Consider the following 27,060-nt stretch of genomic DNA (forward strand, 5'->3'; position numbering starts at 1 on the left):
GATCTAATCACTGATGTCTCATCCCCTGGCATCAGTCATACATCCATGACAGTAGATGGCACTCCTGTTATCTGGTGCAGAATTTACTTCTGGCTTGAGTCCAGTTCCTAGGCCTTGTGTGCTTCTAGATCTGCCTTTGCTGCCTCTGTTGTTACCAGCATCTGGGTCATACTGTTCCAGGAGCTGAAAGCCACTGGGGCATCAAGCCAACCTTTTCCCTGCATTAACCTTTCAGTGCCTTATTTTCTAAGAAAAGAGGAATTTGAATTCATCTAGTTTGTGTACTTCTGGTTGCTTTTTTTTTTTTTTTTTTGGTACCAGAGATCGAACTCAGGACCTTGCACTTGTGAGTCAGGCAGTGGCACCACTGAGCTAAGTCCCCAGCCCACTTCTGAAATTTTTTATCGTGGTAGTATCTTACAGTTTCGTTGTCAGAGCCCCATTCTGAAAAGAACTGACAAAAGCATTTTACAATAAAAATTTTCAAATAGAAATGAGAGTATTAGCATAGTCCTATCGGGCCATGGTTTATATAAATAAGACCCACCTAAGTATATTTAGTTGATCACACTCAGGTTTAAGCCAGAAATATAATAATCTTAGAAAATATTAACAGATTCGTAATACTCAAACCAAAGGCTCCAGGGTGTTTTTTGTTCTTGTTAGACAACACGTAATGCATCGTGTCCAACATTGGGACTCCTGTTTAAAGAGGGACAAAGACTGTTTAGACACACCCTCTCCCCCCAACTGACATGTAGTTATACAAGAGGCCATCCATATGTAGCCCAGCTGGATTTGGGCACAACAGGAATGTAGTGAATTCTAATGTTTAGAAAATTAGTAGCATGCTTTAAAGTTGAGAACAGCTCAAAAAGGGAAAAGGTGTGTCGCATTTCCATGATGAAGGAACATAATTGTGTTTTGGCTGGAGGTCCAAAATCTTTAGAGGAATCTCACCAGTGAGAAGTTCCCTGGGGCCCAGATAAGACTGATTATCAATTTCACATTGTGTGCCAGTCGCGGCTTTTTGGTAATACTACTGCCACCTTCACTTTATTATACTCAGGTTTTCAGCAGAAGTCACAAAAGAAATGAAATAGACATCCACAGGAATTGTAGGATATCCAAGTATGTGTGGATTGGAAATTAAATCATAAAGAACTATAGTAGGAACTGGGCATATTTAAGGTGAAGAAGACAAGTACTTGCCATGTTGTCCTTTTTAATAGGTCCTCACCAGAAAGAACATAGACATTAGTTCTTTGTTTTGCTTCATCAAAACTGGGACCAACCCAGGCATGGTAGTACACACCTGTATCCCAGCCAGTTGGGAGCCTAAGGCAGGAATATTGCAAATCTGAGCAAGACCCTAACTCAAAATTTTTGGGGTTTTTTTTTTTTTTTTTTTTTTGGTACCAAGGATTGATCTTGGGTCCTTGCGCTTGCACAGCAGGCGGCAAAACCACTGAGCTAAATCCCCGGCCCTATAAAATTTTTTTTTAAAGCTGCTGATGTGACTTAGTGGTAGGATACTTGCCTGGTATGCACAAGGCCCTGGATCTGATCCCCAGTACTGCCAGAGGGGAAAAAAGTGAAAGCTGGGAAGTTGGAGAGATGGGGGACAACTAGAACCGTTGGCTAAGTATTAGAGGGAAACAGATCTTGGTTCACAATAAAGGGGAACTTTCCATTCTTTAACCACTAGTATCACCAAAGTCACTTCTAATCAGTGAATCGATTAAGCAGAAGCAGGCTAACCAAAGTGACAAATGGGAATAAGTCCTTAGTGGCAGCTGGGATCAGATACCCTCTGAAACCTTTCCAGCTTTTGCTGTTCTCTGGTCTTGTAAGATCTCAGGCTTCTTAAGGAGCTTGAAATTTCCCCATGCTCAGAGCCATTTAGCTCTAATTTTCTTTCAATCCAGGCGCAAGACATTGAGACTCTAAAGAAATTTCTTTTGAACAAGAAACCTCATGTGGTAACAGTTGCAGGAGAGAACAGGTAAGGGCACCAAAGCACTGGGCCAAGCCTGGGATAAGGCTATGACCCAAAGTCACTCATCCCTTATTGTTGAGTCTGGCATATCCCCATGACGGGAATATTCCCCAAAATATCAATACTCCAGCAAGAGTATTGATATTTTTGGGAATATTCCTCTTTATCTTTAAAGCTGTTTCCTCCTCACCCCTGCTCACCCCAGTCATGAGACTATCCATCCCTGAGGAAATACATCCTTTGACTGCTATTCATTGTCTCTCCAGGGATGCCCAGATGTTGATTGAGGATATAAAGCGCATTGTGCATGAGCTGGACCAGGGCCAACAGCTGTCTTCTATTGGAGTGGAGCTAGTTGACAACGAGTTGGCCATTCTCTATATGAACAGCAAAAAGTCAGAGGTAATTTTGAAGCCCCACCCTCAGGGAATGCCCAGGCAAGTGCTATAAATCCCAGAGTGATTTAAAAGGAAAACAAATGTTATCAGGGCTCAGTACTGCATCTGTTCACTTACCCATGCAGTGGTTTTCCATGTTCCCAGTTATGGCACAGATGGGGAGTCCAAGAAAAAATGTGCCAGAGAAAAAGTGGCTTCATGCTACAGTGGTTTATATTTCTTCTTGATGTTGGCACTGGACCTTAACACCCTTGATGACCCTCGTTGACTCCAGGCAGAGTTCCGGGATTACCCTCCAGTATTGAGACAAGCTGTCTCCCTGGCCCGGCGCATCCAAGACCCTCTGATAGAGTTTGCCCAGGTGTGCAGCTCTGATGAAGACATCTTGTGTCTCAAGTTTCACCCCTTGCAGGTGAGTAGGATGTGACAGACAAGCTAGATGAACAAAAAAGCACGGTAACCTTACCCTGTCTGCTGTATGTTGATAGGAACACGTTGTGAAAGAAGAACTACTCAATGCCTTGTACTGTGAATTTATCAACCGAGTCAATGAGGTCGGGGTGGATGTCAATCGTGCCATTGCCCATCCTTATAGCCAGGCTTTGATCCAGTATGTCTGTGGCTTGGGACCTCGGAAAGGGACCCACCTTCTGAAGGTAGGATTGGATTGAATCAAAAAATTTTAAAGTTACTATTTCATTATAAAGATATATTTTATCACTATGATTTAACAGATTAGGAAGCCCAAGGCCGGATAAATAAAAGTCACTTGTCCAGAATCAGTTAGGTAGTGAAATAGTTTTACTTCAGACCCAGGTGACCAAATTTATGTTCCTCACTGCTGTACCGTAATGGCTCATTGAAAAATGGCTGTAAACCATGATTTAAAACAAAGGAGAAAGCAAAGAGAATGGTCAGCACAAATCTCAGGACAGTGGAGTTTCTCAGAAAGAAATAGCTTCAAAGTGATTGATAATACTCTTTCTTAAAGAGTGATGGGCTGGGCATGGTGGCACACCCCTGTAATCCCAGCACTTGGGAAGTTTAGGCAGGAGGGTCACATGTTCAAGGCCAGCCTGGATGACATAGTGAAACACTGTCTCAAAAAAAAGATGAGTAATAATTGAGTAGTGGTTACTGTGGCATATATCGTATACTTTTAAGATATATAGTACCTATATGTAGTCTTTGATAGATAAACAATGTAGTTCATTAATGAAATTATTTTAATGGTAAGTAATGTGGTATTGTGCTCAGTTAGATACTGAGGGAGGACAGGTCCCACTGTGGATTCATGGAGGGTTTTACAGGGTCCAGAAAGCAGGCTAGTGATATAGGACCTGGTTACTGCCCTGGCTCACTCCAGCCTTCTCCCCTAGATCCTGAAGCAGAACAACACTAGACTTGAAAGCCGGACCCAGCTGGTCACCATGTGCCACATGGGTCCCAAAGTCTTCATGAATTGTGCTGGCTTCCTCAAGATTGACACAGCCTCCCTGGGGGACAGGTGATGCCCTCTGCCTAGATGGGCCAGAAGGAATTCCCTTGGGCTATGATTTGGGCTTCAGGGGATTAGGGGTGTCAAAGGGTCCCAATCCATTTAAATTAGAAAATGTTTAAAGAAAAAGTAAAGAGCTGGGGGCCAGGGATTTAGGTCAGTGGCTCCCCACCTGCCTCACAAGGTCAAGGTCCTGAGTTCAGTCCGACCCCAGGTACCAGAAAATAAAGAAAGAGTAAAGAGCCAGGCATGGTGGCACATGCCTGTAATCTCAGCACCTGGGAGGCTGAGGCAGGAGGATTGCTGTGAGTTCAAGGCCAGCCTCGGCTACATAGTTTAAGGCCAGTCTGAACTACTGTCTGAACCCTGTCTCCAAAAACTAAAAATAAATAAATAAAAAGGTAAGGAATATATTCAGTCAAGAGCCCTTAACCTATGGAAAAGATCAGTTCAATTATTAGAGCCCTTTTTTGTGGGAGAAACATCAAAGGGCCAACTTAGTTTATAAATTTAAGAGTCAAAACAAGATTTTGTTCAGTGGACAAAAACTTCTTTTGTTACTGTGGTTTGTTGCAGCCAGAAAAGGATGGGAATAAAAGGGGCAATGGAAAGAGTGTGGGTATGAGAAAATATGGAAGGGGGAAAGAAATTTGTTGTTTTAAGATGATGTTATTGAGAGAAAGTTCTATTCACTTGGATTTTGGACTTCACTATTGACCTCTTCCTCTCCAGAAGTTATCAACTCAGTCTTTGGAGGATCTTTTCCACGGGCACATAGCTCCTCATTCAGTAATGGAAGTCAGTGGGGAAATAGGCTTCAAGTTCTAAAACTTCATTTTCCACTCAGCTTTGCTGTAACACTCCACGAATAACATAGGTCCATGTGAGTGCACGGGCAAGATCAGCCTGGGAAGGCTTTATGGGGGAAAATAGCCATCAGCAAATTTTCAAAGGTCTTTTTCCCCCTTCTTGTTCATCTTATTCTAAGATTCATATAATTTCATTATATAAAATTCAACATATACAAATATACAGAAAGTGAAAGTCCCCCATAATCCCACTCCCCAGAGATAACTACCATAACAATTTTTATGTATAGTAGAGTTTTTCTAAATTTTATTGTTGCTATGCATTTACTAACTACCCATTTACTACAAAAATAGGATCATATGGTTCATAGTGTTTTGCCGTGCATTTTTTACATATCTATATTGTGGCCATCTTCCCATGTCAGCACACATAGATCTACCTCATTCTTTTTAATGGCTTTATAGTATTCCATCATATGGAGGTGCCCTGATTTATTTAACCACCTCCCCATTGGTGGACATTTGGGTTGTTACTAGAAACTTCTTGTTCTATATCCTGCTCCTTCTCTGCCTTTCCTCCAGCACTGACTCATACATTGAAGTCCTTGATGGTTCCCGAGTCCATCCTGAGACCTATGAGTGGGCCAGGAAGATGGCAGTGGATGCCCTGGAATATGATGAATCAGCTGAGGATGCCAATCCTGCAGGAGCCCTTGAAGAAATCTTGGAAAACCCAGAGCGACTCAAGGACTTGGACCTTGATGCTTTTGCAGAAGAATTGGAGAGACAGGTTGGTAATGACAGTGTGGAAGGCCTGGTAGAAAAACCCATCCTAAATGGCCTGGATGGGAAGACACTTGGGCACCGACTGTCTAGAGAAACCCCTGTACTGTTAGGACAGCAGGCTCGCGTCTCCTTCGGCCTGTGCACTACCAGGTTTCTTAAGGACATTTTTCACAAACTTACCAAAGAGCTAGAACAGTCTCAGATTTGACCATAATTGAGAAGGGCAGAAAGGAGTTGGAAGGATGTTGGCACTGTAATTTCCTTCTAGACCCACTTTCTTCCTTTCTAACAACGTAGCCTTCTAACAATGCAGCCTTGCATTTGTTTTACACATGGAATTTTCATGAAGCATTTTCATTACAGTGTCCCATGGCTGACTTTGAAAATTTCCTTTAGTGAACTTGCCATAGTAGCTACACTATCCCAGCTATCAGGAAGATGATAAGTTCGTGGCCTAGGCAAGTTAGCAAGATCTTATTTCAAAAATTAAACGGCTAGAGATGTACATCAGTGGTAGAAAACCAGTTTCAAAGAAAAAGGAAAGAAAACCTTCTCTAATAAATGAAGGGAAAGAAGGTAAGAAGCCTTGATAGGAGCCAGCTGGCCTACTGCTTTCTTTGAAATACCCCATGGGAGCCAGGAGTTATGCACCTGTAATCCCAGCACTCAGGAGGCTGAGTCAGAAGGAGTGCTGTGAGTTTGAGGACAGCCTAGGTTAAATAGTTCAAGGGCAGCCTAAACTACATAGTGAGACTCTATCCCAAGGGAAAAAAAAGAAAAAAGTCCTCCATGGCTCAGGTTGGGAAACAGTTGCAAGGATTCTCCTGATAGACTTTTTTTCCAGGGCTATGGTGACAAACACATCACACTGTATGACATCAGGGCAGAACTGAGCTGTCGATACAAGGACCTTCGGACAGCCTACCGCTCTCCTAATACAGAGGAGATCTTCAATATGTTAACCAAAGAAACACCAGAGACTTTCTACATTGGTAAGTTCTAGGGCTATATTTTTAGTTAAAAGTGAATATGTTGGGGGACACAGAATGTGATTCCAGTAGAAAGAGGCAGGTTTATACTATAGGTAGGGAAGACCAAGAGAGCTTTTTTAAAAGAATTTAGGACCTAACATTGAAAGTCAAAATTGAGATCAAAATCAAGTTACGCTTCTAACCTGTTTTGGGATCTTAATGGAGCCACTCCAATGCATCTCATTTGCCCCTACCATCCAATTGGGTAAGCTGTACCTTTTTCAGGAAGGAAAGGTAATCAGTAGAGATACTGTTAAGTCAGATGTTCTGTCCACAAAAAGGATGGTGTGATAGAGTCCCCTCTCTAGTTCTCTGAGCCTGTTCCTTCCTTTCTGACCTTTCTTTTCCTTCAGGAAAGCTCATCATCTGCAATGTCACTGGCATTGCTCACAGGCGTCCACAGGGTGAGAGCTATGACCAGGCGATCCGCAACGATGAGACAGGGCTGTGGCAGTGCCCCTTCTGTCAGCAAGACAATTTCCCTGAACTAAGTGAGGTATGTGCTGCAGTGTTACATGATCAGTGGATTTCTTTGAATGGCCTGCCTGGTGATCTAGAAAGTAATCAGAAATAGGAATGTTTTAGATCATGCTCTTAGCAAACAAGTACACAAAGAAGAGAGGTAGAGTACATACAGGTTTCACATGAAATTCTCCTGTATGTTACTGTGAAATAACTTGTATTTTCCTTTATTCTAGCATGGTCACCCTCATTCTTATCCTATTCTCTAGTTGCTCACTCCACCAGATTAGGGAATGACATGTATTTCTTACCTACACTGTAGACACAGTGTCCCTGATGTGCTTGTTAGAAGATGCCTGCAGGTTCCTTTCGTGTGTGAGTGTGTGTGTGTGGTTTTTTTGAGATAGGGTCTACTTCTGTATTTCAGGGTGGCCTTGAACTCACTATATAGCCCAGGCTGCCCTCAAACTCACAGTGATCCCCCTGCCTAAGCCTCCAAAGTGCTGGGATTATAGGCCACTACGCCTGGCTCCTTTCAACTTTTGCTCTTTAATTTCATCCCACATGCTTCTAGACATCATCTGCCTTTTTGATGGTCAAAAATCACTAAAGCCATTTAAGTCAGGCATGGTGGTGTACACATCTAATTCCAGCACTCTGAGAGGCTATGGCAGGAAGATTGTGAGCTCAAGCCTAGCCTGTGCAATTTAGCAAGGCCCTGTCTTAAAATAAAAAAGTAAAAGAAAGGGCTGGGGCTATAGCTTAGTGCAAAGGCCCTAGGTTCAATCCCCAGTTCCAAAAAAGCCACTTAAAAACTTTTTCTGTGCCTTAACATTTTATTAAGCAGATTATAAAAGGGACAGTTTGTCAACTTTACCCAGTAGAAGAAGCTGGTGTAATTTGTCTAGGACCTAAGATAGCCAAGGGATGCCTGGTTCACTTAGTGAATTGTTCTGAGAAGGTTGAGTAGACATTTCTGTGCTCACTGGGGCAGAACAAAAGGGGAAGGGCCTTATTTGGAGCTAGCAGGATGTACACTGGATAAGCATGAAAGATTCATCTGATGGCCTATGGTACCAAACATCAGCTATGAGTCAAGGAACAGTGTAGATGTTGAAAGTCTCTCAGCCTGTGACTGAGTTTTCAGCCCAGTGCCAAGCATCAGCTCTTTCCTGAAGGTGTGATCCCCAGAATCTTAATGATCAGTTTTCTTTTCTCATGCCTTCTGTAGGTCTGGAACCACTTTGACAGCGGTTCGTGCCCAGGCCAGGCCATTGGTGTCAAAACACGGTTAGACAATGGTGTCACTGGCTTCATCCCCACCAAATTCCTCAGTGACAAAGTGGTAAAGCGGCCTGAGGAGCGAGTGAAGGTAGATGAATGATTGGCCTAAGGTTGGACTAGTAGGGCTAACTTTGGGCTTTCCCTCTAGAAGTTAGGCTCTGTTCCCAGTGCCTGCTGGTGAAATTTCAGGGAAGATTTCTGACTAACTGGAAAAGGCTAGGCTGAGCAGCATCTGAATGAGTAGCTGCCTTTGTCCATAGCCTTTAAAGCATTTTCTGCCTGTTGCCACCCTTTGAGCTCAAGTTCTCTTCCTGTGTGGGAAGCTGTGGTTTAGGCAGAGGGCAGAAAGCAAGGCTTAGCACCACATGCTGTGAAACAGAAAGACCCCCCGTATTCTTCCAGGGCCCAGTAGCACTGTTCTAGGAGATGAATTAAAAATGTGTGGCACAGACCACCTCAACCCACAACCAGATGACAAAGAAGGAACATTCAGATGGTCTCTGCTTAAGAGAGTTAAGAGCAAATCCCTAAGTAAATTCCTCTTTTCTAATACATTCTTCTGCCATGGCTACATTATTGTACATTTACTAGACACCAGCACATGACATTGTACTTATGTTGTTTTTATTCCCACAACCTAATGGGAAAGAGATTATTTTATATTTTATTTTTTCAGAGGAAGTCACTTGTCTTTCAGGATCAGTCAGTCAGTGATATGGCTGAGGCCAGATCTGCCAGATTCTCTACTTCTAAGTGTTATGAACTCAGGAGAGCTTTGCCCTTAGCAGGGTTAGGGAGACACATTCCTAATAATAAACCGGCAAATTTTCAACAGGAGAGCCATGCAGGGTAACTGACTTTTGCCATATTTAGACCAAAGGGCTCAAGCAAATTGGTGAGGTACAGAAAAAAGTTGTTATTTTGCTTCCCTTCCAAAAAGGGAGCAACGAACCTTTGAACACACCCTAGGAACAGTAGTAGCAACTTTATGGTAGAAGAGAAGAGTAAACCCAGCAGCCTGCAGTTGGTTTTCTTGTCTAGACTGGGAGGTATCAGTGCAGGGCATAACCTGTGGTCTTCCCGCAAGACTCATCCCCAGATTCCTGCTTAGCTGATGGGCTTTGGGCAGGTCCCACCTTTCTGCCTGGACTTTGGTTTTCTCATATATGAAATAGGGCTTCGGGCTACATAATCTTTGTCCCTTCCAGCTCACATGTTCTGTGGGTCTAGGTGGGAATGACTGTTCACTGCCGCATCATGAAGATTGACATCGAGAAGTTCAGTGCAGACTTGACCTGCCGTACCTCAGACCTCATGGACAGGAACAATGAGTGGAAACTGCCCAAGGATACCTATTATGACTTTGATGCTGAAGCAACAGACCACAAGCAGGAGGAAGACATGAAGCGGAAGCAGCAGAGGACCAGTGAGTGTGTCCCCGAATCTTGGTAGCTTTCCCACTGCTGGACCCAGGCCACAGGGTGTATGTGTATCAGTCCAGTGGGAGTGGGAGTCAACTTTAAAGGCCTGAGGCACAGAGATGTTATGAAAGTGACTCTTGTGGTCACATTTGTTCACTAAGGCCTTGTGCTTCTCGAACCTCATTGTCTCAGCACCCTTGAAGCCTAGTCTTAACATGTCATTTGTATCAGGGAATCCAGGCCCAGAGAGATAAAAGAGTTCATTTTATAGTGGGTCAGAAACCAAGCCCTGATTTGTCCCATTGATGTTGGCTCCCAGCCCCACCACCTGGTCTGTACTTCTCTCCTGCCCTCTTTAGCATACATCAAACGAGTGATTGCACACCCATCCTTCCATAATATCAATTTCAAGCAAGCAGAAAAGATGATGGAGACCATGGACCAGGGTGACGTTATCATCCGACCAAGCAGCAAGGGAGAGAACCACCTAACAGTGACCTGGAAAGTCAGTGATGGCATCTACCAGCATGTGGACGTGCGCGAGGAGGGGAAGGAAAATGCCTTCAGCCTGGGAGCCACTCTGTGGATCAACAGTGAGGTGAGACACATGCCTACCCACCTGACAGCCTGGTTTGATGCCAGAAACAAGACCTTTCTGCTCTCTTTCATCTGACATTATTAATTTGGATGCTTTATATGTACTTTAGCTGTGGAAAGCAACACAGGAGATGGCATGTAGAATGAGTTCTGTTCACTTTGTATATTTTGGCCCCTTATTCCTTGTCCTCCAAATTTTAAAATAAATCCAGTGAGAAAGAGGAGAAAACACTTGTGTGTGTGCATACACCTATATCAGGTTTCTCATTCCTGTGTTGGGTGAAGTCTAGTGAATCCCCTGTTGTTCCCAAAAACCAGGGAAGAGTCACAGAACTCTGTGCTCCATAAGCCAGTGTGGTGATGTATGACCCAAAGTGAGGGTACCTTGTAATGGAGTACAGCTTTAGCAGGACAAGGAAGTAAGTCCTCCTGCGTTTCTCTTTTTTTTTTTTTTCCACGTTTCTTTTTTGATACCAGGAATTGAACCCAGGGCCTCAGGCTTGCCAGGCAGGCACTGCGCTACTGAGCTACATCCCTGGCCCATTCTTTGTGTATTTTTTAGAGACAGGGTCTTTTTTTGTTGTTGTTGTTGTTGGTACTGGGGATCGAACTTGGGTCCTTGTGCTTGCACAGCAGGCAGCGAAACCACTGACCTAAATCCCCGGCCCCTCTCCTGTGTTTCTCTTGAGGGTTGATTTGATGAAGGGCTAGGACTCTCAAATCTGGATATATTACATGGAGCCTTTAACTTGTTCCCACAGGAATTTGAGGACTTGGATGAGATTGTTGCCCGCTATGTCCAGCCCATGGCATCCTTTGCCCGGGATCTTCTGAACCACAAGTATTATCAGGATTGCAGTGGTGGGGACCGCAAGGTGAGCCGGGAGCCCTCCGAGGAGAGATGGCACCTTGAAGCCTCTAAGGATATACACTTTCCCTTCAGTGTAGAGGACCCTCAGGTGTTGAAGGAAGTATATGTATGAACGCGCCAGACATTGTGTACCAAGCATGCTGCTGTCCCAACCTCTTCCCCTCATTCTACCCCCAGAAATTAGAAGAGCTGCTCATCAAAACTAAGAAGGAGAAGCCCACCTTCATCCCTTATTTCATCTGTGCCTGCAAGGAACTGCCCGGCAAGTTCCTCCTGGGATACCAGCCCCGGGGTAAACCCAGGTGAGCACTGGTGCTGAGAAGGTGCTGCCACTGGGGTCCACAGACAGGCTAGAAGGGAGCCATGTGGCTCTGATTCTACCTGACTGCCTTTTTCCTCTTGCCTATGTATAGCGGAGGTGGAGGTTGGAGATGGGAAAAGAGGGTGGTGATTTAGAAGCAAAAGGCAAAGATTTATATAAGACAGACACTTTCATCAGCACTGAAAGAGTTCCCTTCAACTCATCTCTCTCCCAAAGAGTGATGGGAATCCCAGACACTCATAGGTGCAAGACTGGGGCGGCACACTGGCCTCTTGCCATTCCCTGCTTTACCCTCCCGAGAACTCAGCACATGGGTGGTTCACTGATGCTGCAGTGTACTGGCTTTTGTGCCCACACTGAAGGATGTCAGTCCGGGGGTATTTTTCTCCTCCTCTGCCTCTTCTGTGTATGACTAGCAGGCTGCCCTTCATGAGGTATCCCTTTACCTGTGTCTCTCTAGCTCACCCTGAAGCTGGAGGAAAGTCGTTTCCTTAGGCCTACCTTCTGTGTCTCTTGCACACACTAGTGATCACACCAGTCTTCTTTCCCCAAGCCCTACCTCCATCCTTCTCTTGGCCCTTGGCCAAGTCATATGCATTTCTGCTCTTTTCCCTGTACTGAGCACATGTGAAACACAACTCAGACTGTATTAGTGGGGCTGGGGGCCAAATGACAAAGCCTCATACTCTGGGCCCCCATGTTGGGCACATCTGGAATATTGTATTCCCTTCTGAGAAGCCTTTCCACCAAAATGCTTCCAGAAGATAACAGCCAAGGTTGTGTGAGGCTGGTAACTGTCCCATGAGGAACAGCTGAGTGAGCTGGGGCCCTGTAACCAGGAGCAGATCTGTCATGATGGCTTCCTATGGAAAGGAACACAGACTTCTTGCACATTCTCCAAGTATGGCAAAATTCATACTTGGAGAAGATTAGGAACCAGGTTTTGGCTGAATGTAAATGAGAACTCTGCCATACTTGGCATTGTCTGTTGCCTCTTGATAGCTCTCCTTGATTGAGCGCAACCCTGAGTTAGGTGTTGTGGTAAGCGCTTTATGTATGCTTTCTCAGTCCCCACACGCACACTGTGGGTTTAAGTGCTATTATGTTTATTTTACAAATGAAACAAATTCTGATTTAGTAACTTGTTACAGTGTTACATAGGTGGTAAGTGGCAGAGTTTAAACTAAAACAAGAACCAGGCCTGAACCTAGGGCCCCTCCTCTTAGCTATTCTCCTGCTCTCAGAAGTGTTGAATAAGGGCAAACTAACTACTTTCTAGGGCCACTGAAGAAAGACCCCCTGAGTAGGGAGCATGGTACTTTGCCACCTTGGGGGCCCTCTTCTGACCTTGACATTCTTTGTCCTGTGTTTCCCCTTCACCTGTAGTTGCTGCCTTCACACTACATCTGTGTGGTGGCACAACCTTCAGACACCCTTCCTTGGGCAGCCTGTGTGCAGCACATGGGCCACTGACTCCTGGGCCTTCACTGTACTCGGCTGCATGCAGCCTCGCTTCACAGGGCCAGCAACAGGTTCTGTCATCTCCTTTCCCCCGCTACTTCACATGGTGGACATCCATTCTGGTCACTGTCACAGCTACCCTAAGTGATACTGATACATGTTTCTTTCTAAAATCCCAGGATAGAATATGTAACAGTGACTCCGGAAGGATTCCGGTACCGGGGCCAAATCTTCCCAACTGTGAATGGGCTCTTCAGATGGTTTAAGGATCACTACCAGGATCCCGTACCAGGTAAATTGTTTTCCCTGGACGTCTAAGATATGGTTGGAAGGACACGTATAGGCCTTGGTAGGCTGTCCTCTATCCCCTGGACCTCTACAGATTATCCTCCTACCTCTCCCAACCCCTGAATTGCGAAGCCAAAAATAGATTTCTGAAGGGAAAAAACTAACTCCAGCCATTTCCCACAGGTATCACCCCCAGCAGCAGCAGCAGGACAAGGACTCCTGCCTCTATCAACGCTACCCCAGCCAATATCAACCTTGCAGGTGGGGCACCCAGAGCTGGGATTGGGAGGCATGGAGCTGGAAGGACTTTCGCCTCTGACATGCTGATCCTCGCCTCTCCTCTTACAGATCTAACGAGGGCTGTGAATGCCCTCCCCCAGAATATGACTTCACAGATGTTCAGTGCCATCGCTGCTGTGACAGGCCAGGGTCAGAACCCTAATGCCACCCCAGCCCAGTGGGCCTCCAGCCAGTATGGCTATGGTGGCAGTGGAGGAGGCAGCAGTGCTTACCACGTATGTGTCTTCGGGAGGAGGCTTCCTGCATGGGGTGGTGAGGAATGAGGGAATAATTCTGTCTTACCAACTTATATCCCTTAGAACTCTCTGGCATGTCCACCTTGAGGAGCCTCATTTGCATAGATGGGACTGCCTCAGCCTTAAGTACCAACTCCAATAGGATGTTCCTTTTCTCTAGCCCATTTGATAGGGAAGGAAATAAGAGGCAGGGGGTTGCTTTTCTAGACTCTTCTGAGATATTTGGAACCCTCTAGCCACTAGAAATCTGAGGTGTTCAGGACTGGTGGCCTTGTGTGTCTGTGCCTGACAGCTGGCCTCCTCCTGCTCCTTAGAACCACACTCTGCTCAGGGGCTGGTCAGTCAACTGCAAAGCTCTGTGCTGAGCCCACCCTTGCAGATCCCAGAAATTTGCATCAAAACCAAACAAGCCCAGAACCCATCTCCACTGATCTGTCTATGCCTCTCCAGGTGTTCCCGACGCCAGCCCAGCAGCCAGTGGCCACACCACTGATGACCCCCAGCTATTCCTACACAACCCCAAGCCAGCCCATCACCACACCACAGTACCACCAGCTCCAAGCCAGCACCACTCCACAGTCTGCCCAGGCCCAGCCCCAGCCCTCCTCCAGCTCCCGGCAACGGCAGCAGCAGCCAAAGTAAGTATACAGATGGCTGTACAGGACAAGTTATTGGTAGGAACAGGTGTTATCATGAGGACCAGAGGACCTTAACACACGAAGGTGCTCCTGATCCTCTGAGAGCTGAGGCCTGTGTGAGGACTTGGGCAATGATTTATAGTGGAAGATCAAAAGGGCATTGTGTTGGGGCCGGGGATTTAGCTCAGTGGTTTTGCCGCCTGGTGCGCAAGCACAAGGACCCGAGTTCGATCCCTGGTACCAAAAAAAAAAGGGCATTGTGGTATTTGGCCACTGCTGCTTCTGCTCTGCCACAGCAGAGAGGCTGCTGCCTGTGCTTGTTCTCTCTGCGAGGGTGGCCACTCACCAGTGACTGGTAGAAAGGCTTCCTTCCAGCAGCCCCAGAAGAATACTATCTCAAAGGCCATTCCTTTCCCTTCTAGGTCCAACAGCCACGCAGCCATTGACTGGGGAAAGATGGCAGAGCAGTGGCTGCAAGAGAAGGAAGCAGAACGGCGGAAACAGAAGCAGCGGCTGACACCTCGGCCCTCCCCCAGTCCCATGATCGAAAGCACCCCCATGTCCATTGCTGGCGATGCCACCCCACTCCTGGACGAGATGGATCGGTAGGAGGCCTGCTTTCTGGACTCTGGTTACCTCTGAGGCTGTGAAAAGCCTGCCACTGCCCCACTCCCTGCCCCTCTTTTTCTGTCCATAAGTGGTGTGAAGTGGCATTCTTTTTGGTAGTCAGCCTGGATGTGTGACAGGCTGATGGCCTTGTGAGCTTGAGCTAAGTATATGCCAGGCAGCAATTTTCCCACTTCAGACCCTCACCTACCACCCGTCCTGGGACCAGGCTGGGAGGGAGTGCGGCAGGGAGGAAGAAGAAGATGAGAGAGTGGAGCAGTTTTGTATTCTACTCCATACAAGCCATTTTGAGCTTCTGCCCTCACCTGACTCTGGGCTGTGATGGGGCACCAAGCTCAGCATGTGTGTTTCCCCCAGCCCTTGTGGGGAGAGGGATGCTGTTTATTCAGTTTGGGGCAGGAGGGAGAGGAGGGAAAGTGTTTCTCATCCTGATAACATCCTGGTGGCTGTCAAAGCAGGATTTTAGGGGACATAAGGGAACAGTGCTAACCTACCAGCCCCTGCCTGGTCACCCACCTGCTGCCACTGCGCTTCCTGCTTGTCATTTGAATAAACAGTGTTTCTACAGAGCACTTGCTAAAGCCCCTCTCTCCAGCTCTCTGCTTTTGGACAGGTGGCTTTCAAAGCAGAGCTTGAAGCTCTCTGAGGTTCCCCTGAGTCCCTCTTCTGATCCTCAGAGAGGTGAGAATTCAGAGAAGAGCAGATAGCTTCTGCTTCAGACTGCCTGAGGTCACCATCCTGCCCTCCTTCTGAGCCTGTGATCCTGTGCCAGCTGTTGTTGGGTTAAGCTGGCTTTCCTATCTGAAAGGGATGGGTGTGCTCGCTTGGGCAGCACATACACTAAAATTGAAAGGGAGATGGTGACACCTGCATTATCAGTCTACTGTGAAGACATTGCAGGTGTAAACTGCTTAGCCCAGTGCCTGGTGCTTCAGAAATATGAGCCACTGTTATCACACACATGCAGCTGCCTGTCTGCTGTCCACTGGTCTTCCCTGTATAGTGGAGAAGGGGCTTCCCGAAGTAAATCTAGGTTTCTTAACTTGAGCCCCTGTACCACCCTCTCTTCCCTCTGCTCAGCAGTTCTTTAGTCTCTGACAACCTCTAAGTAAATTGGGGGTTTCTGCCCTACACACATGTGCTTGCTGTGCTCCCACACAAACACAGAGGCCTGGGGAAGGGGAACTGGGATGTTACAGGGGAGGCCATTGCCCACCCCCATCCCCTTTCCTGCCTTGGCCCCAGCCAGCCTTCTGGCTCCAGTCCAGTTTCTCTCCCCCCACCACTGCCTTTTTGTTCTGAATCCAGTTTTCTCACAAGGGTTTCATTTCACAGCTTTTTTGTGAGTCAGTGCTGGGACAGTGAGGCTTCTCCCTCCCTCCCTCCCTTTCCTCTGCTTGGGGCAAAGCAGAGTCAGAAAAGACCACTGCTTCCCAGACTTGGTGAACTCCCTCCCCTTCATTCAGGACCTTTTCGGCTGTGTGTTGGCAAGAGCCAGAGGAAGGGGCTGGCCTGCTGCTGGGAACTCAGTTCCATCTTAGGCACAAAAGGTCTACAAGGGTCCAGTAGGAACAGGACTACACCAGCCAGGAAGGTCATGTCCCCTGTGGTGCCATGAGCATCTACTCTAGGGCCACTTAAGGAAGGAAAGGCCAGGCACAGTGGCAGAGGGTGAAAAAGTTCGGTTTATTGCTGGTATTGGTGCTCAGCGCTGCCTTATCCCAGAAGTGGGTTTCACACATACCAGTCTCCCAGGGCTAGAAAGTCTACCCTCCTGCCCCAACCCCAGAGGTACCCTTCCACCTTGGTCCTTAGATGTTACAAAGAAACAGCTGTGCCCCCTAGTTCCCTTCCACCAATCTTCCCATGGACTGACTTCCTTGGAAGCTGCATTGGCCTTAGAAAACCCCTGAAGTCCCTGACCCTTGGCTCCAGTATGCCCAGAGCCCACTGCCTCCCCCAAGAAGTACCCCTGTTGGAAGGAGAACAGGAGGTCAGCTACAGGCTTGATGCCATTTATTCTTCACCCTGCCCTCAACTGAGATTGGGGTTGGACACTGGGGGAGGTTTCCTCTTGGTCACCTTCTTGGCTTGTGAAGAGGTCTCTGTCCCATTCTTCTTGGCCTGGGTAGTGCTCGTCTCTCTTTTTCTGGGCGATGATGACTCCATAATACCCTCACTGGAGGGCTCCTGCTGCCTCCTGTTATGGTAACTGTCTTCACTCTCCAGGTCTCCTCGGCTTTCTGAGCTGGACTCTGACATCCAGGCCAACTCTCTTGAGCTTAATGATTGGCTCAAATCTGCAGGTGAAAACTCCAATTTCACTGGACTTTTCTTCTTCGTCAGCTTGCCCTTCTTGGCTTTTTTCTTCAGCTTTGCCTTCTCATCTGTCATTTCCTCCTCTTTGTCTTTCTCATTTTCCTTTTTCTTCTTTACCTTCTTGATCACCTTATTGCCCTGGCTCTTACCTGTGGGGCTCTCAGCGCCAGATGGTGATGGGTGCTGCTGAGTCAGGGGCACCAGGGATTTTGCCCTTGCCTGGGTCAGTGGGCATAACAATGGGTCCCACCTGGGTTGGGATGGAAGGCTTGCTTTCTTCTTCCCCCTCTTCCTCCTCCTCTTCCTCATTTAGGTCATCTGTCCCACACTCATGGTGAATGGGATGATGGATCACTGTCACAGAGACAGGCCTGTAGCTTTTGCACCTGGGAGGAGGGGGATATGAAGAGAAGGTTGACAGAGTGGAATCCCTGGAGGCCCTCCTCCCTCAGCCTGCCCGCACTCACCAGCCATATCAGAAACGCTCCACACACTCTTCCTCTGGGATGAGTGGAAAGCAAGGGTTCTGGATGATGTTGAAGCAGGTTGAGCCCACATCTTGGGAGCAGGTTGAGCTTGAGTCCCAAGAGGTGGTACTGTTTGCCTTCTGTGAGGATTCCTTCTGCCTGCCACACATGGGACTCTCAGTCTGGCTCCCCCACAATCCCCCAAGGGTCCAGAGAGAGAAGCCAAAGGGATAGTGGGCTTGGCTAGGCCACCAAAAGACTTCCCCCTTGCTCTTGGAGCACAGTAAGGTTTCCAGGCTGGGGCTGGGCTAGCAGTACCAAGACAAAGCTGAAGAGGGAAACCAAAGGCTGAGAGGGAGATACAATGAGAGTCTGGGCTCTGCGATGGATCCTATAAGGAGGGTACCCTCACCTGGAATCACAGTCACAGTGGCTGACAGCATGCAGATGCAGGTTGTGGTGGCCACAGTCAGAGAAGGGGTGGATGATGTGCCCAGAATACTGTTTGTGTTTCCAGCAGCACCCTTCAGACTCCTTGCACTCACCTGAGGGAGGAGGGGCATCCTCAGTCTAAAGGCTTTACTGAATTCATCTGCCCCCACCCAGATAGTTCTGTCAATACTGGTAAAACACTGCCCTGTTCCCCATCCATTGCAGTAAGCCACTTGCCCCTCCAGACTCCTTGGAAAATGTGTGGTGCCCTGTCTCATACACAGGAGGTCCTCCCAAGTCCCGCTCACTGCCATGTGACATCCTGCCACTTAACCCCCCTCCCTTCTACAGGAGTTCACCTTCCAGGCCTGCTGACTCCTACCCTCACCCAGTGGCTAAGAATTACCAGCTGCTGGGCATATCTAACCCTCATGGGCCCTGATGCACTCTGGCCCCAAAACCTGTAATGGTGTGGCAACCCAAGCCTGGAGAAGCACAGACCTGACCACTGTGGCATGCCTTGTTGTTGTTCTGTGTTTCTTTTTTGGTACTGGGGATCGAACTTGGAACCTTGCGCTTGCAAAGCAGGCAGTGGAACCACTGAGCTAAATCCCCGGCCCTGGTGTGTTTCTTTTGCAGCGGGGGTCTCACTATACAGTTCAGGCTGGCCTTGAACTCATGGCAGTCCTGCCTCAGCCTCTCAAATGCTGGGATTGCAGGCAAAAGCCACCACACCCGGCCTTTTTTTTTTTTCCCCAGTACTGGGAATGGAACCCAGGACCTTCACACTGAGCTACATCCCCAGCCCTTTGTTTTTCATTTTGAGACAAGTTTTCGATAAATTTCCCAGGCTGGCCTAGAACTTGCCATTCTCTTGCCTCAGCCTCCCAAAATGGATGCACCATCACACTCAGCTCCTGGGCTGGTCCTTCTTACTCTTCCCTCTCCTGCCCACTTTCATTCTTCTTCCAGCCCCTTTCCTTCCCCCTCCTGACACTTTTTCCTTTTCTCACACTCCCCTCCATTCTGCCCCTGCTCTTTACTCAAGTTCCCATTCTCTCTCCTAGAACCACAGAATTAACAGCCCACCCCAGCCTGCACCACTCTACCCTGTTAGGCACCACAGATGCCAGGTCCATCTTGCCAGCAAACAAAGAAGCTGCTAGAGTGGGAACTAGGATTAGGAAAACACCCTAAATAAAGGCTCCTGCCTCCTTTGCTCGGCTGCAGGAGTCTTCTGTGGCCACCCTTGCTGCCTTACCTCTGAGCCTGCTTAGAGCAGTCCAAGAGCTCCAGTCTAAGGGCTTTCCGCTTAGAACCATCTAGAACATAAATGGAATTAAACATAAACCCATTAGGTATCTCCATGTGCCACTCCTGAGCCAGGAGCCCAAGATCTCACACTCCAGGCAGAGGACAAGGGGCCCTCTTGCATGTGCCCCTGGCTTGGGATCACCCCGGGAGGAAGTGGGCTGCACTGTTGTGTTCCTTGGCAGCCTGGGAGGGCACAATAGTTAAGCCCCATAATGAGCCATGAGGACTGTGCTTCTATCCAACTCTCACCAGGGGGAGAATTAGGGCAAGACCTCATGCTGGCCACCAGCCAGGAATTAACCCAGGCCAAGGGTATGGAAGGCCAGGTGGCCAAAAAGTGCTGGAGAGATGAGATAGCAGTGTGGCCTGACTTTCCCCTGAAGGTCCCTACCATTATCCTACCTCAATTCGCTTGGTGATCTTTCCTTTCCTCCTGCTCCCTTTCACTTTCCCAGGGCGGGGGAATGAAGAGGCATGTGTGGCAGGACCTTAAGTATCATCCCTACCTCAAGTTTTCCTGGCACTGCTGAAAAGGACAGAGGCAGCACAGTGCCACATGCCCTGTACTTGGGAGTCAGACCCAAGTTCAATCTTAGCTCACTAGCTGGGTGACCTAGGGCAAATTACTTTACATCTCTGAGCCTTCATTTCCTTAGCCACAAAATGGGATGGTAGTAATACCCAATTTGCAGGATTTGGGGGAGGACTCATTTCACACATGTGAAAGGTATTTGTGTACAATAAAGGGCTCTACAAAGGAGCTGGGCATAGTGGCTGCACTTCGGAAGACTGAGGCAAGAGGGTCACAGTTCCAGACCAGCCTGAGCTACATAGAGAGTTTAAGGCTAGCCTGAACCACATAGCAAGACCCTATCTTACACCCTACAAGCTTTACAAAGGAAATGTGTAATGTGGTCAGGCTTAAGGAAGGGACACTCTTGTGCATCTGTACGGAACAGGGTAAGCATGGAGCAGCTGGTAACCCCTTCTGGACCAAACACACTCTTCCACCAGGGGGCCAGCTTTCCTAAGTGAAGAGTGGTAGGACCCGAGACCGCAGCTCTCCTGGACCCACCTTCAGAGAAGGTAGATGCATCGGTGCTAGGTGCCTCCCCAGGCAGCAGATGTCTTCTCTCCCAGCTGGGTAACCTGTTTACATCTAAGAGAGTACAGAGTGGCAGTGGCAACAGCAGCTTCCTCCCCATGCCACTCATTCACCAAAGATGTTCTGAGAAGTTTGGCCCAGCTGCATCATAGAGATCCAGAGACTTTAAAAAGAACAACACAGCTAACAACAACACAACATGGGTGTGGTGGTGCAGGCCTCTAATCCCAGCATTCAGGAGGCTGAGGCAGGAGGATCTCTGGGAGTTCAAGGCCAGCCTGGGCTATGTAGTGAGACCCTGTCTCAAAAAACTGAAACAAGGGCCGGGGATTTAGCTCAGTGGTTCCGCAGGCAGCCTGCCTCGCAAACGCAAGGACCCGAGTTCAATCCCCGGCACCAAAAAAAAAACAAAAAAAACTAAAAACTAAACAACAGTCCCTCCCATCACAGCTGAGGGAGGAGGAGAGGAGAGGGATGCAGGGGAGGTTTCTTTTTTTTTTTTTTTGGTACCGGGGATCAAACTTGGGACCTTGTGCTTGGAAGGCAGGCGCTGGAACCACTGAGCTAAATCCCTGGCCAGGGGAGGTTCACAATATTAGCGTAATACAGATAGAGAGAGGGAGCACAGAATAAGGGCCACCTGCCAAGACTGGAGATGGGAGTCAAGGACTATGGAAGACTTCTTGGAAGGAGCATCATTGGAGCTGTGGTTATGATTAGGAGTGAGCTAGGATGGAGGCAAGGAAGGGCAGCTCCACAACTTGTCCCATGAGTGTAGAGCCTGGTCAGGGGGTGTCCCTAAGCAGACCTCCAACTTTCTGATGTGCTGGGGATTGAATCTAGGGCCTCACATAAGTGAGGGACGAGCCCTATCACTAAACTACACCCCAGCCATAGGTTTGTCCTTTGAAGATTAGAGCCTTGCTTAAGAAAGGGAAACAGACGGGCAAGGTGGTGCAACCTGAAGTCTCAGCACTCGAGGATTGCAGTGAGTTCAAGGCCAGCCTGAACAACATAGCTAGATCCTGTCTCAAAAAAAAAAAAAAGAAAAGAAAGGGAAGCTTCCAGATGCAGTAGCACACACCTATAATCCCAGCACTTGAGAGGCTGATGCAAGAGGATTCCTGGGAGTTCAAAACTAGCCTGCACTACATAGAGTTCAAACCTACCCCAAGCTATATAGCGAGACCCTGTTTCCAAAAAAAAAAAATAGAAAGCTGATTGCTTTGGGTCTTCAGCAGCACACCTTCAGTAGCACTTGGTCATCCTTCTACAGGTCTTGGTCACCTCTTCCTGTTTTTTTCTTTCTTCTTTTTGGTACTGGGAATCAAACTGCAGGGCCTTGTGCTTGCCAGGCAGGTGATGTGCTGCTGAGCTACATCCTCGGCCCAGCTCCTCCTGTTTTCCACAGCAGAGTAAGTACTCAATGTATTAAGTGAATAAAGGACTTCAGGCACTTTCTGGGAACTCCTGCACTGTTACTGTTCCTCTTGGCAAATAATTTCACCATCACTTCCTATGGCTGCTTCTACCCACATCAACTCTACCTTGGGAATGAGGTGTCCTTCCATCATCCTGCCCAAAGCATCTATACTATAGGTACTGGTCAGAATGTCACCCTCTCCCTATTTATTTATTTAGTTACAGACAGGGTCTCATTAAATTGTCCAGGCAGCCCTCTAATTTGAGATCCTCCTGCCTTAGCCTTCCTAAATGCTAGGATTATGGGTGTGTACCACTTCACCCAGTTCACTTTCTCCCTCTACTGGCTCTTACCACCCACCCCCTTTACAGGCTATAAACATCTTTTTTTTTTTTTTTTCCCCCGGTATGGAGGATTGAGTTCAGAACCTTGCATTTTCGAGGCAGGCAGCGGCACCACTGAGCTAAATCCCCAGCCCTATAAACATCTTTTTAAACAAAACGTTCTTTCTAGGGGGTGCGGTGCAGAGCTGGGGATTGAACCTAGGACCTTGTGCATGCTAGGCAAAAGTTCTACACTGAGCTATAATCCCCGGCCTTTTTTTTTTTTTCAATTGAGACAGGGTCTCATGTAGTTCAGGCTGGTCTTGAACTCACTGTGTAACCCAAGCTTGCCTCAAACTCATGGTGATCCTCTAGCCTCAGCCTCCCAAGTGTTGGAATTACAGGCATGTGCCACCATGCCCGGCTTATTCTTTGAGACAGAATCTTGCTAAATCGCCAAGGCTGACCTTAAACTTGTGATACACCAGCCTCTCAAGTAGCTGGGATTATAGGCATGGAACCTGGCTTTAAAACTGAACTTTGTCCTTTTTTTTTGGTACCTGAAATTGAACTCAGGACCTTGCACTTGCCAGACAAGCGTGGTGCACTGAGCTATATCCCCAGCCCCAGGACTTTGTCTTTTTTTTACCGAAGATCAAACTCAGGTCCTTGAACTTGTGAGGCTGGCGGCAAAACCACTGAGCTAAATCCCTGGCCTCAGAACTTGGTCTTTTGAGATAGGGTCTCACTATGTAGCCCAAACTGGCCTCGGCCTCTTAAAACATTCTATAAATGGTGTTTCTCCTTCTGCCACTGTTTCTCCTCCTTCCCCTTATCCTTTTCAATACAAGGGTTTTGGTTTTTTGTGGGTTTTTGGTTTGGTTTGGTTTTTTGGTACCATGGATCAAACTCAGGACCTTGCGCTTGGGAGGCAGGTGGGGGAACCACTGAGCTAAATCCCCAGCCCTCTTTTGTTTTGGTTTTTTTTGTTGTTGTTTTGGTTTGGTTGTTGTTTTTTGGGGGTACCAGGGGTTGAACTCGGGTCCTTGCGCTTGCACAGCAGGCAGCAAAACCGCTGCGCTAAATCCCCAGCCTTGTTTTGCTTTTTGAGACAAGGTCTCAGATGCTATATAGTTCAGGCTGGCTTTGAACTTACTGTGTAGCCCAAACTGGCCTCAAGCTCCCAGCCATTCTGCCTCAGCCTCCCAAATGCTGCCATTACAGGTGTGTGACACCACGTCCAGCTTCAATCCAAGTTTTTAAACTTATTCACCGGGCAGACATATTGCACAGCTCTAGTATCGCCTAGTGCAGAAGGCCTACCTTCAGTAAACTCACCCCTTCTAGTCAAGCCACCTACACCACCACAGCCATCTGCCGCTTTATCAGAACAGCTTAAGCAAAGGCCACCAGCAGTTTCTCGGTCGCCAAGCCCTGTAGCCTTCTTTTCCTCTCATCTCACCTGACCCTGCTCACTAAGCCATCTTTTCTGTAGTCTATTCCTTGGGCTTCTCACTATTTCATCACTGTAATGGACCTCTCACCTTTCTCTTCCTTCTCCAATTAGCTTTTTTATTCTTTCCAGTCTCAAATGCTGTCCCCTCTTCCTCTGCTGTACCCTTACACTGGTGATCACCAGGGCTGTCTGACTAGCCCTCAGTGGTCTGGACTCTGCAAGCTTGTCCTGGGTAAATAAAATGACATACTCCAGAGTCTTAATTCAGACTGTTTTCTTGACTTTTTAATTATTTTTATATTTTATATTTATTTAGTTAGTTTTCCAGCCCTGGGGGGTTATATGCCAGGCCTTCACACTGAGGTATGTTCTCAGCCCTTTTTAAAACTTTTTTGATTTTTGTGGGGGGTTTTTTTGGTACCAGGGACTGAATTCAGGACCTTGCACTTGCAAGGCAGGCACGGTGCCACTGAGCTAAATCCCCGGGCCTAAAACTTTTTATTTTACTTCTTTTTTTTTCGGTACCAGGGATCAAACTCGGAACCTTGCGTTTTCGAGCCAGGCACCAGAACCACTGAGCTAAATCCCTGGCCCTAAAACTTTTTATTTTGAGACAAGTTCTCACTAAGTTGCTAAATTGTCTGAGCTAGGTTAGAAGTTCAATCCTCCTACCTCAGCCTGGGATTACAGATGTGTGCCACCCCACTCAAGTTATTTATGTACAGGGCTAGTGGGATTGAATCCAGAGACTCGAAAATGCTAAGCAAGCACTCTACTACTGAGCTTTTATCCTGAATCCCAGGCTGCTTTCCTGCTATGCATAGCCTCTTGGATGTTCCCCAAATACCTTAAAGTCAGCATTTCCCACACAAATCTACCATCTTACTACCCGCTCCCTTGAACCTCCTTATATCCTTTTCAGACAGCAACAGACACCTTGGCTAGGAATCACCCTTTGCCTCACTTCCACACCAACCTAATAACTAAGGCTTGTCCCTTTCATCTGTCTCTGTCTTGGTTCAGAGCTTCATCTCTGACTTAACTGCAGTAGCCTCCTCTGTGACCTCTCTGCTTCGTTTCTACCCTCCTCTAGTCCTCACAATAAAGCCAGGCTGGGTTTTGCAGAATGCTATTTGCCCACCACATTCCTTTTTAATAGCATCCCACTGCCTTCATGATGAAGTTCAGACTCCTTATCATGCATGATACACTAGCTTCCCCAGGAACCAAATCTTGGCTCCTTCCCTCAGTTGTCAGTTCCTCCTACCTTACATCCATCCCTCCTCCCACCCCCTCATCCTTCCATTCCTTCTCTCCTGCCTGCCACTCCCAAAATACATCAGCTCATCTTGGAGAGAACAATGCTATCCAAGTAGAAATGATCATGTTTGTCAAGCTGGGCATGGTGACACCTACCTGTAATCCCAGCACTCAGGAGGCTGAGGCAGGAGGATCACTGTGAGTTCGAGGCCAGCCAGAGCTACATGGTGAGTTGAAGGCCAGCCTAAATTACATATCAAGACCCTGTCTCAAAACAAAAAATCATGTGTCTTGTGCCCTTTTCACCTGCAGCCATAGTACCTGGAACCTGTGACATTCATGTACTTATAGGTCCTTGAGAGGAAAACACATTATTTCATCTGCCTCTGTATCCATAGAGCCATGGAGAGTGTTCATAAATGTTGGTTAACTGAATGAATATATGAAAAAAACAGACTAAACCTCTATTACATCCACAAAGAGGTATTGGAGCTTCTGTCCAAGGTTCAAACCTCAGGGCATTGGGGGAGGAGTGTTTGCTGCAGATCGAACCCGGGGCCTCATCCATTTTAAGCAAGCATTCACACCTTCACATGACCAGGTGGTATGTTGGATTTCTAAATTATGTCTTTAAATTCTATGGATGGGGACACACAGACTCAGAGAGGATAAGTAATTTGCCCAGAGATAGGTTGACTGCAGAAGGATTCAAACCCAGGTCTTCCTGGCTTCAAAGACTACACTTTCAGCTCTGTTGACTGTTGACTGGAGAGATACACATAAAGGGTCCCTCTAGGTCATAAGTGCCACAACCAAGTCTTAAAACCACATCAACACTAGCCGGGGATTTAGCTCAGTGGTTTCAACGCCTGCTGCACAAGCGCAAGGACCAGAGTTTGATCCCCAGTACCGAAAAAAAAAAACCCAAAAAACCACATCAACACTTAATTCCTCACCTTCTTAATCCTAACCACATCCTGCCTTATCCTGCCTGGACCCTAAGGCCATGAAGTAAGTGCCTGAGTATGAGCCTGGACCGAAATTCTGCTGTCACTCTACTGGCTCTGCTCACTCTGTCACCACGGAGGTGGTCTTGTGCAGAGTCAGCGCCTATTTTCCACGGACTCACTCTCCAACAGACCCTGACAGCCACCAGCTATTTGTAGAGGGGAGGGAGGAAGGCCAAGGGAAAGAGGGACTGAGTAACTCTCCTCAGATTCTGAGAAAAATGATCTGTCCTTTAGTTCCAGAGAGAACAAAGAAGTGCTCTGACTGCAGCAGCAGTGACACAAGGGACTTCATATGAAGTGTGGGGGGGGTATCTTTAAAGGAAGACAGAGCTTGTTGTCCCTTCCTTGGTGCAGCAGTAAGCCCAAGGCAAAAGCCTAACTCACAGGTGATGCTCATCAGTACAAAATCCTCCCTGTTGGCAGCGGGCCGAGCAGCTGCCCATCCCTGGAGGCACAGAGAACGGCCACCAGAGCTGCAGAAGTGGGGAGGAGAGGGGAAGGAAGGAAGAAGGGAGGAAGGGAAAAAACTAAGAAAGGAAGGAGGGAATAAGAGGGTGTAAAGGAGGGGCAGTGCACCCTCGTCTCCTTGGAAATGCCACCTGGTCCCGCCCCCAGCCAGACAGGACTGTGATGTCACGTGTGGAACTCCCAGAAGTCTTCCCTTCCTAGGTCAATGGAATAGCCCGCCCTCAGCTCCTGCGCCTGAGTGGCAATGGTCAGGCAATGGGCCGTGGGCTTCAGCCAAGAACCCCAGTGCCCCAAACCGGCGGCCTGAGCCTAAGGCTGCAAACACAACAAAGCTATTTTCCAGCCCTGCAAACAGGTGCTGCAGCTCCAGCTCCAGCCACCTGCTAAAGACTTTGGTCCGTAGGACGCCCTCTTGGGCCTCAAGACTCCTCCTCAATCATTGGTCCACGGCTCAC

At 47.7% G+C, this 27,060-nt stretch overlaps 2 protein-coding genes across 3 annotated transcripts in view; one reads left to right on the forward strand and one right to left on the reverse strand.

The window, feature by feature from the left end:
- The window catches only part of Supt6h (SPT6 homolog, histone chaperone and transcription elongation factor), a 45,622-nt gene extending 30,025 nt beyond the window's left edge, over positions 1 to 15,597 (forward strand). For both annotated transcript variants that reach the window (XM_021238320.2, XM_004857002.4), the window contains exons 20-37: positions 1,929 to 2,005; positions 2,266 to 2,401; positions 2,672 to 2,809; positions 2,886 to 3,053; positions 3,777 to 3,904; positions 5,287 to 5,494; positions 6,335 to 6,482; positions 6,875 to 7,017; positions 8,215 to 8,355; positions 9,498 to 9,693; positions 10,048 to 10,286; positions 11,047 to 11,160; positions 11,334 to 11,458; positions 13,119 to 13,231; positions 13,411 to 13,488; positions 13,576 to 13,742; positions 14,214 to 14,401; positions 14,824 to 15,597. In XM_021238320.2, the coding sequence (XP_021093979.1) occupies positions 1,929 to 2,005; positions 2,266 to 2,401; positions 2,672 to 2,809; positions 2,886 to 3,053; positions 3,777 to 3,904; positions 5,287 to 5,494; positions 6,335 to 6,482; positions 6,875 to 7,017; positions 8,215 to 8,355; positions 9,498 to 9,693; positions 10,048 to 10,286; positions 11,047 to 11,160; positions 11,334 to 11,458; positions 13,119 to 13,231; positions 13,411 to 13,488; positions 13,576 to 13,742; positions 14,214 to 14,401; positions 14,824 to 15,010 (2,694 nt within the window). In that variant the 3' untranslated portion in view covers positions 15,011 to 15,597. The remainder of the gene's footprint in view (positions 1 to 1,928; positions 2,006 to 2,265; positions 2,402 to 2,671; positions 2,810 to 2,885; positions 3,054 to 3,776; positions 3,905 to 5,286; positions 5,495 to 6,334; positions 6,483 to 6,874; positions 7,018 to 8,214; positions 8,356 to 9,497; positions 9,694 to 10,047; positions 10,287 to 11,046; positions 11,161 to 11,333; positions 11,459 to 13,118; positions 13,232 to 13,410; positions 13,489 to 13,575; positions 13,743 to 14,213; positions 14,402 to 14,823) is intronic.
- Positions 15,598 to 16,695: 1,098 nt separating this feature from the next.
- Positions 16,696 to 25,265, reverse strand: Proca1 (protein interacting with cyclin A1). The gene is given in 6 exon segments (XM_087191540.1): positions 16,696 to 17,510; positions 17,512 to 17,733; positions 17,815 to 17,973; positions 18,227 to 18,359; positions 19,508 to 19,568; positions 20,636 to 25,265. Coding segments are annotated over 6 exon segments (1,044 nt in total). The 5' UTR covers positions 20,657 to 25,265; the 3' UTR covers positions 16,696 to 17,062.
- Positions 25,266 to 27,060: the final 1,795 nt, after the last annotated feature.

This window comes from Heterocephalus glaber, unplaced genomic scaffold, assembly GCF_053883595.1.
Source record: "Heterocephalus glaber isolate CG9 unplaced genomic scaffold, H.glaber_assembly_v1.0 deba00001564, whole genome shotgun sequence".
Lineage (NCBI taxonomy): Eukaryota > Metazoa > Chordata > Mammalia > Rodentia > Bathyergidae > Heterocephalus > Heterocephalus glaber.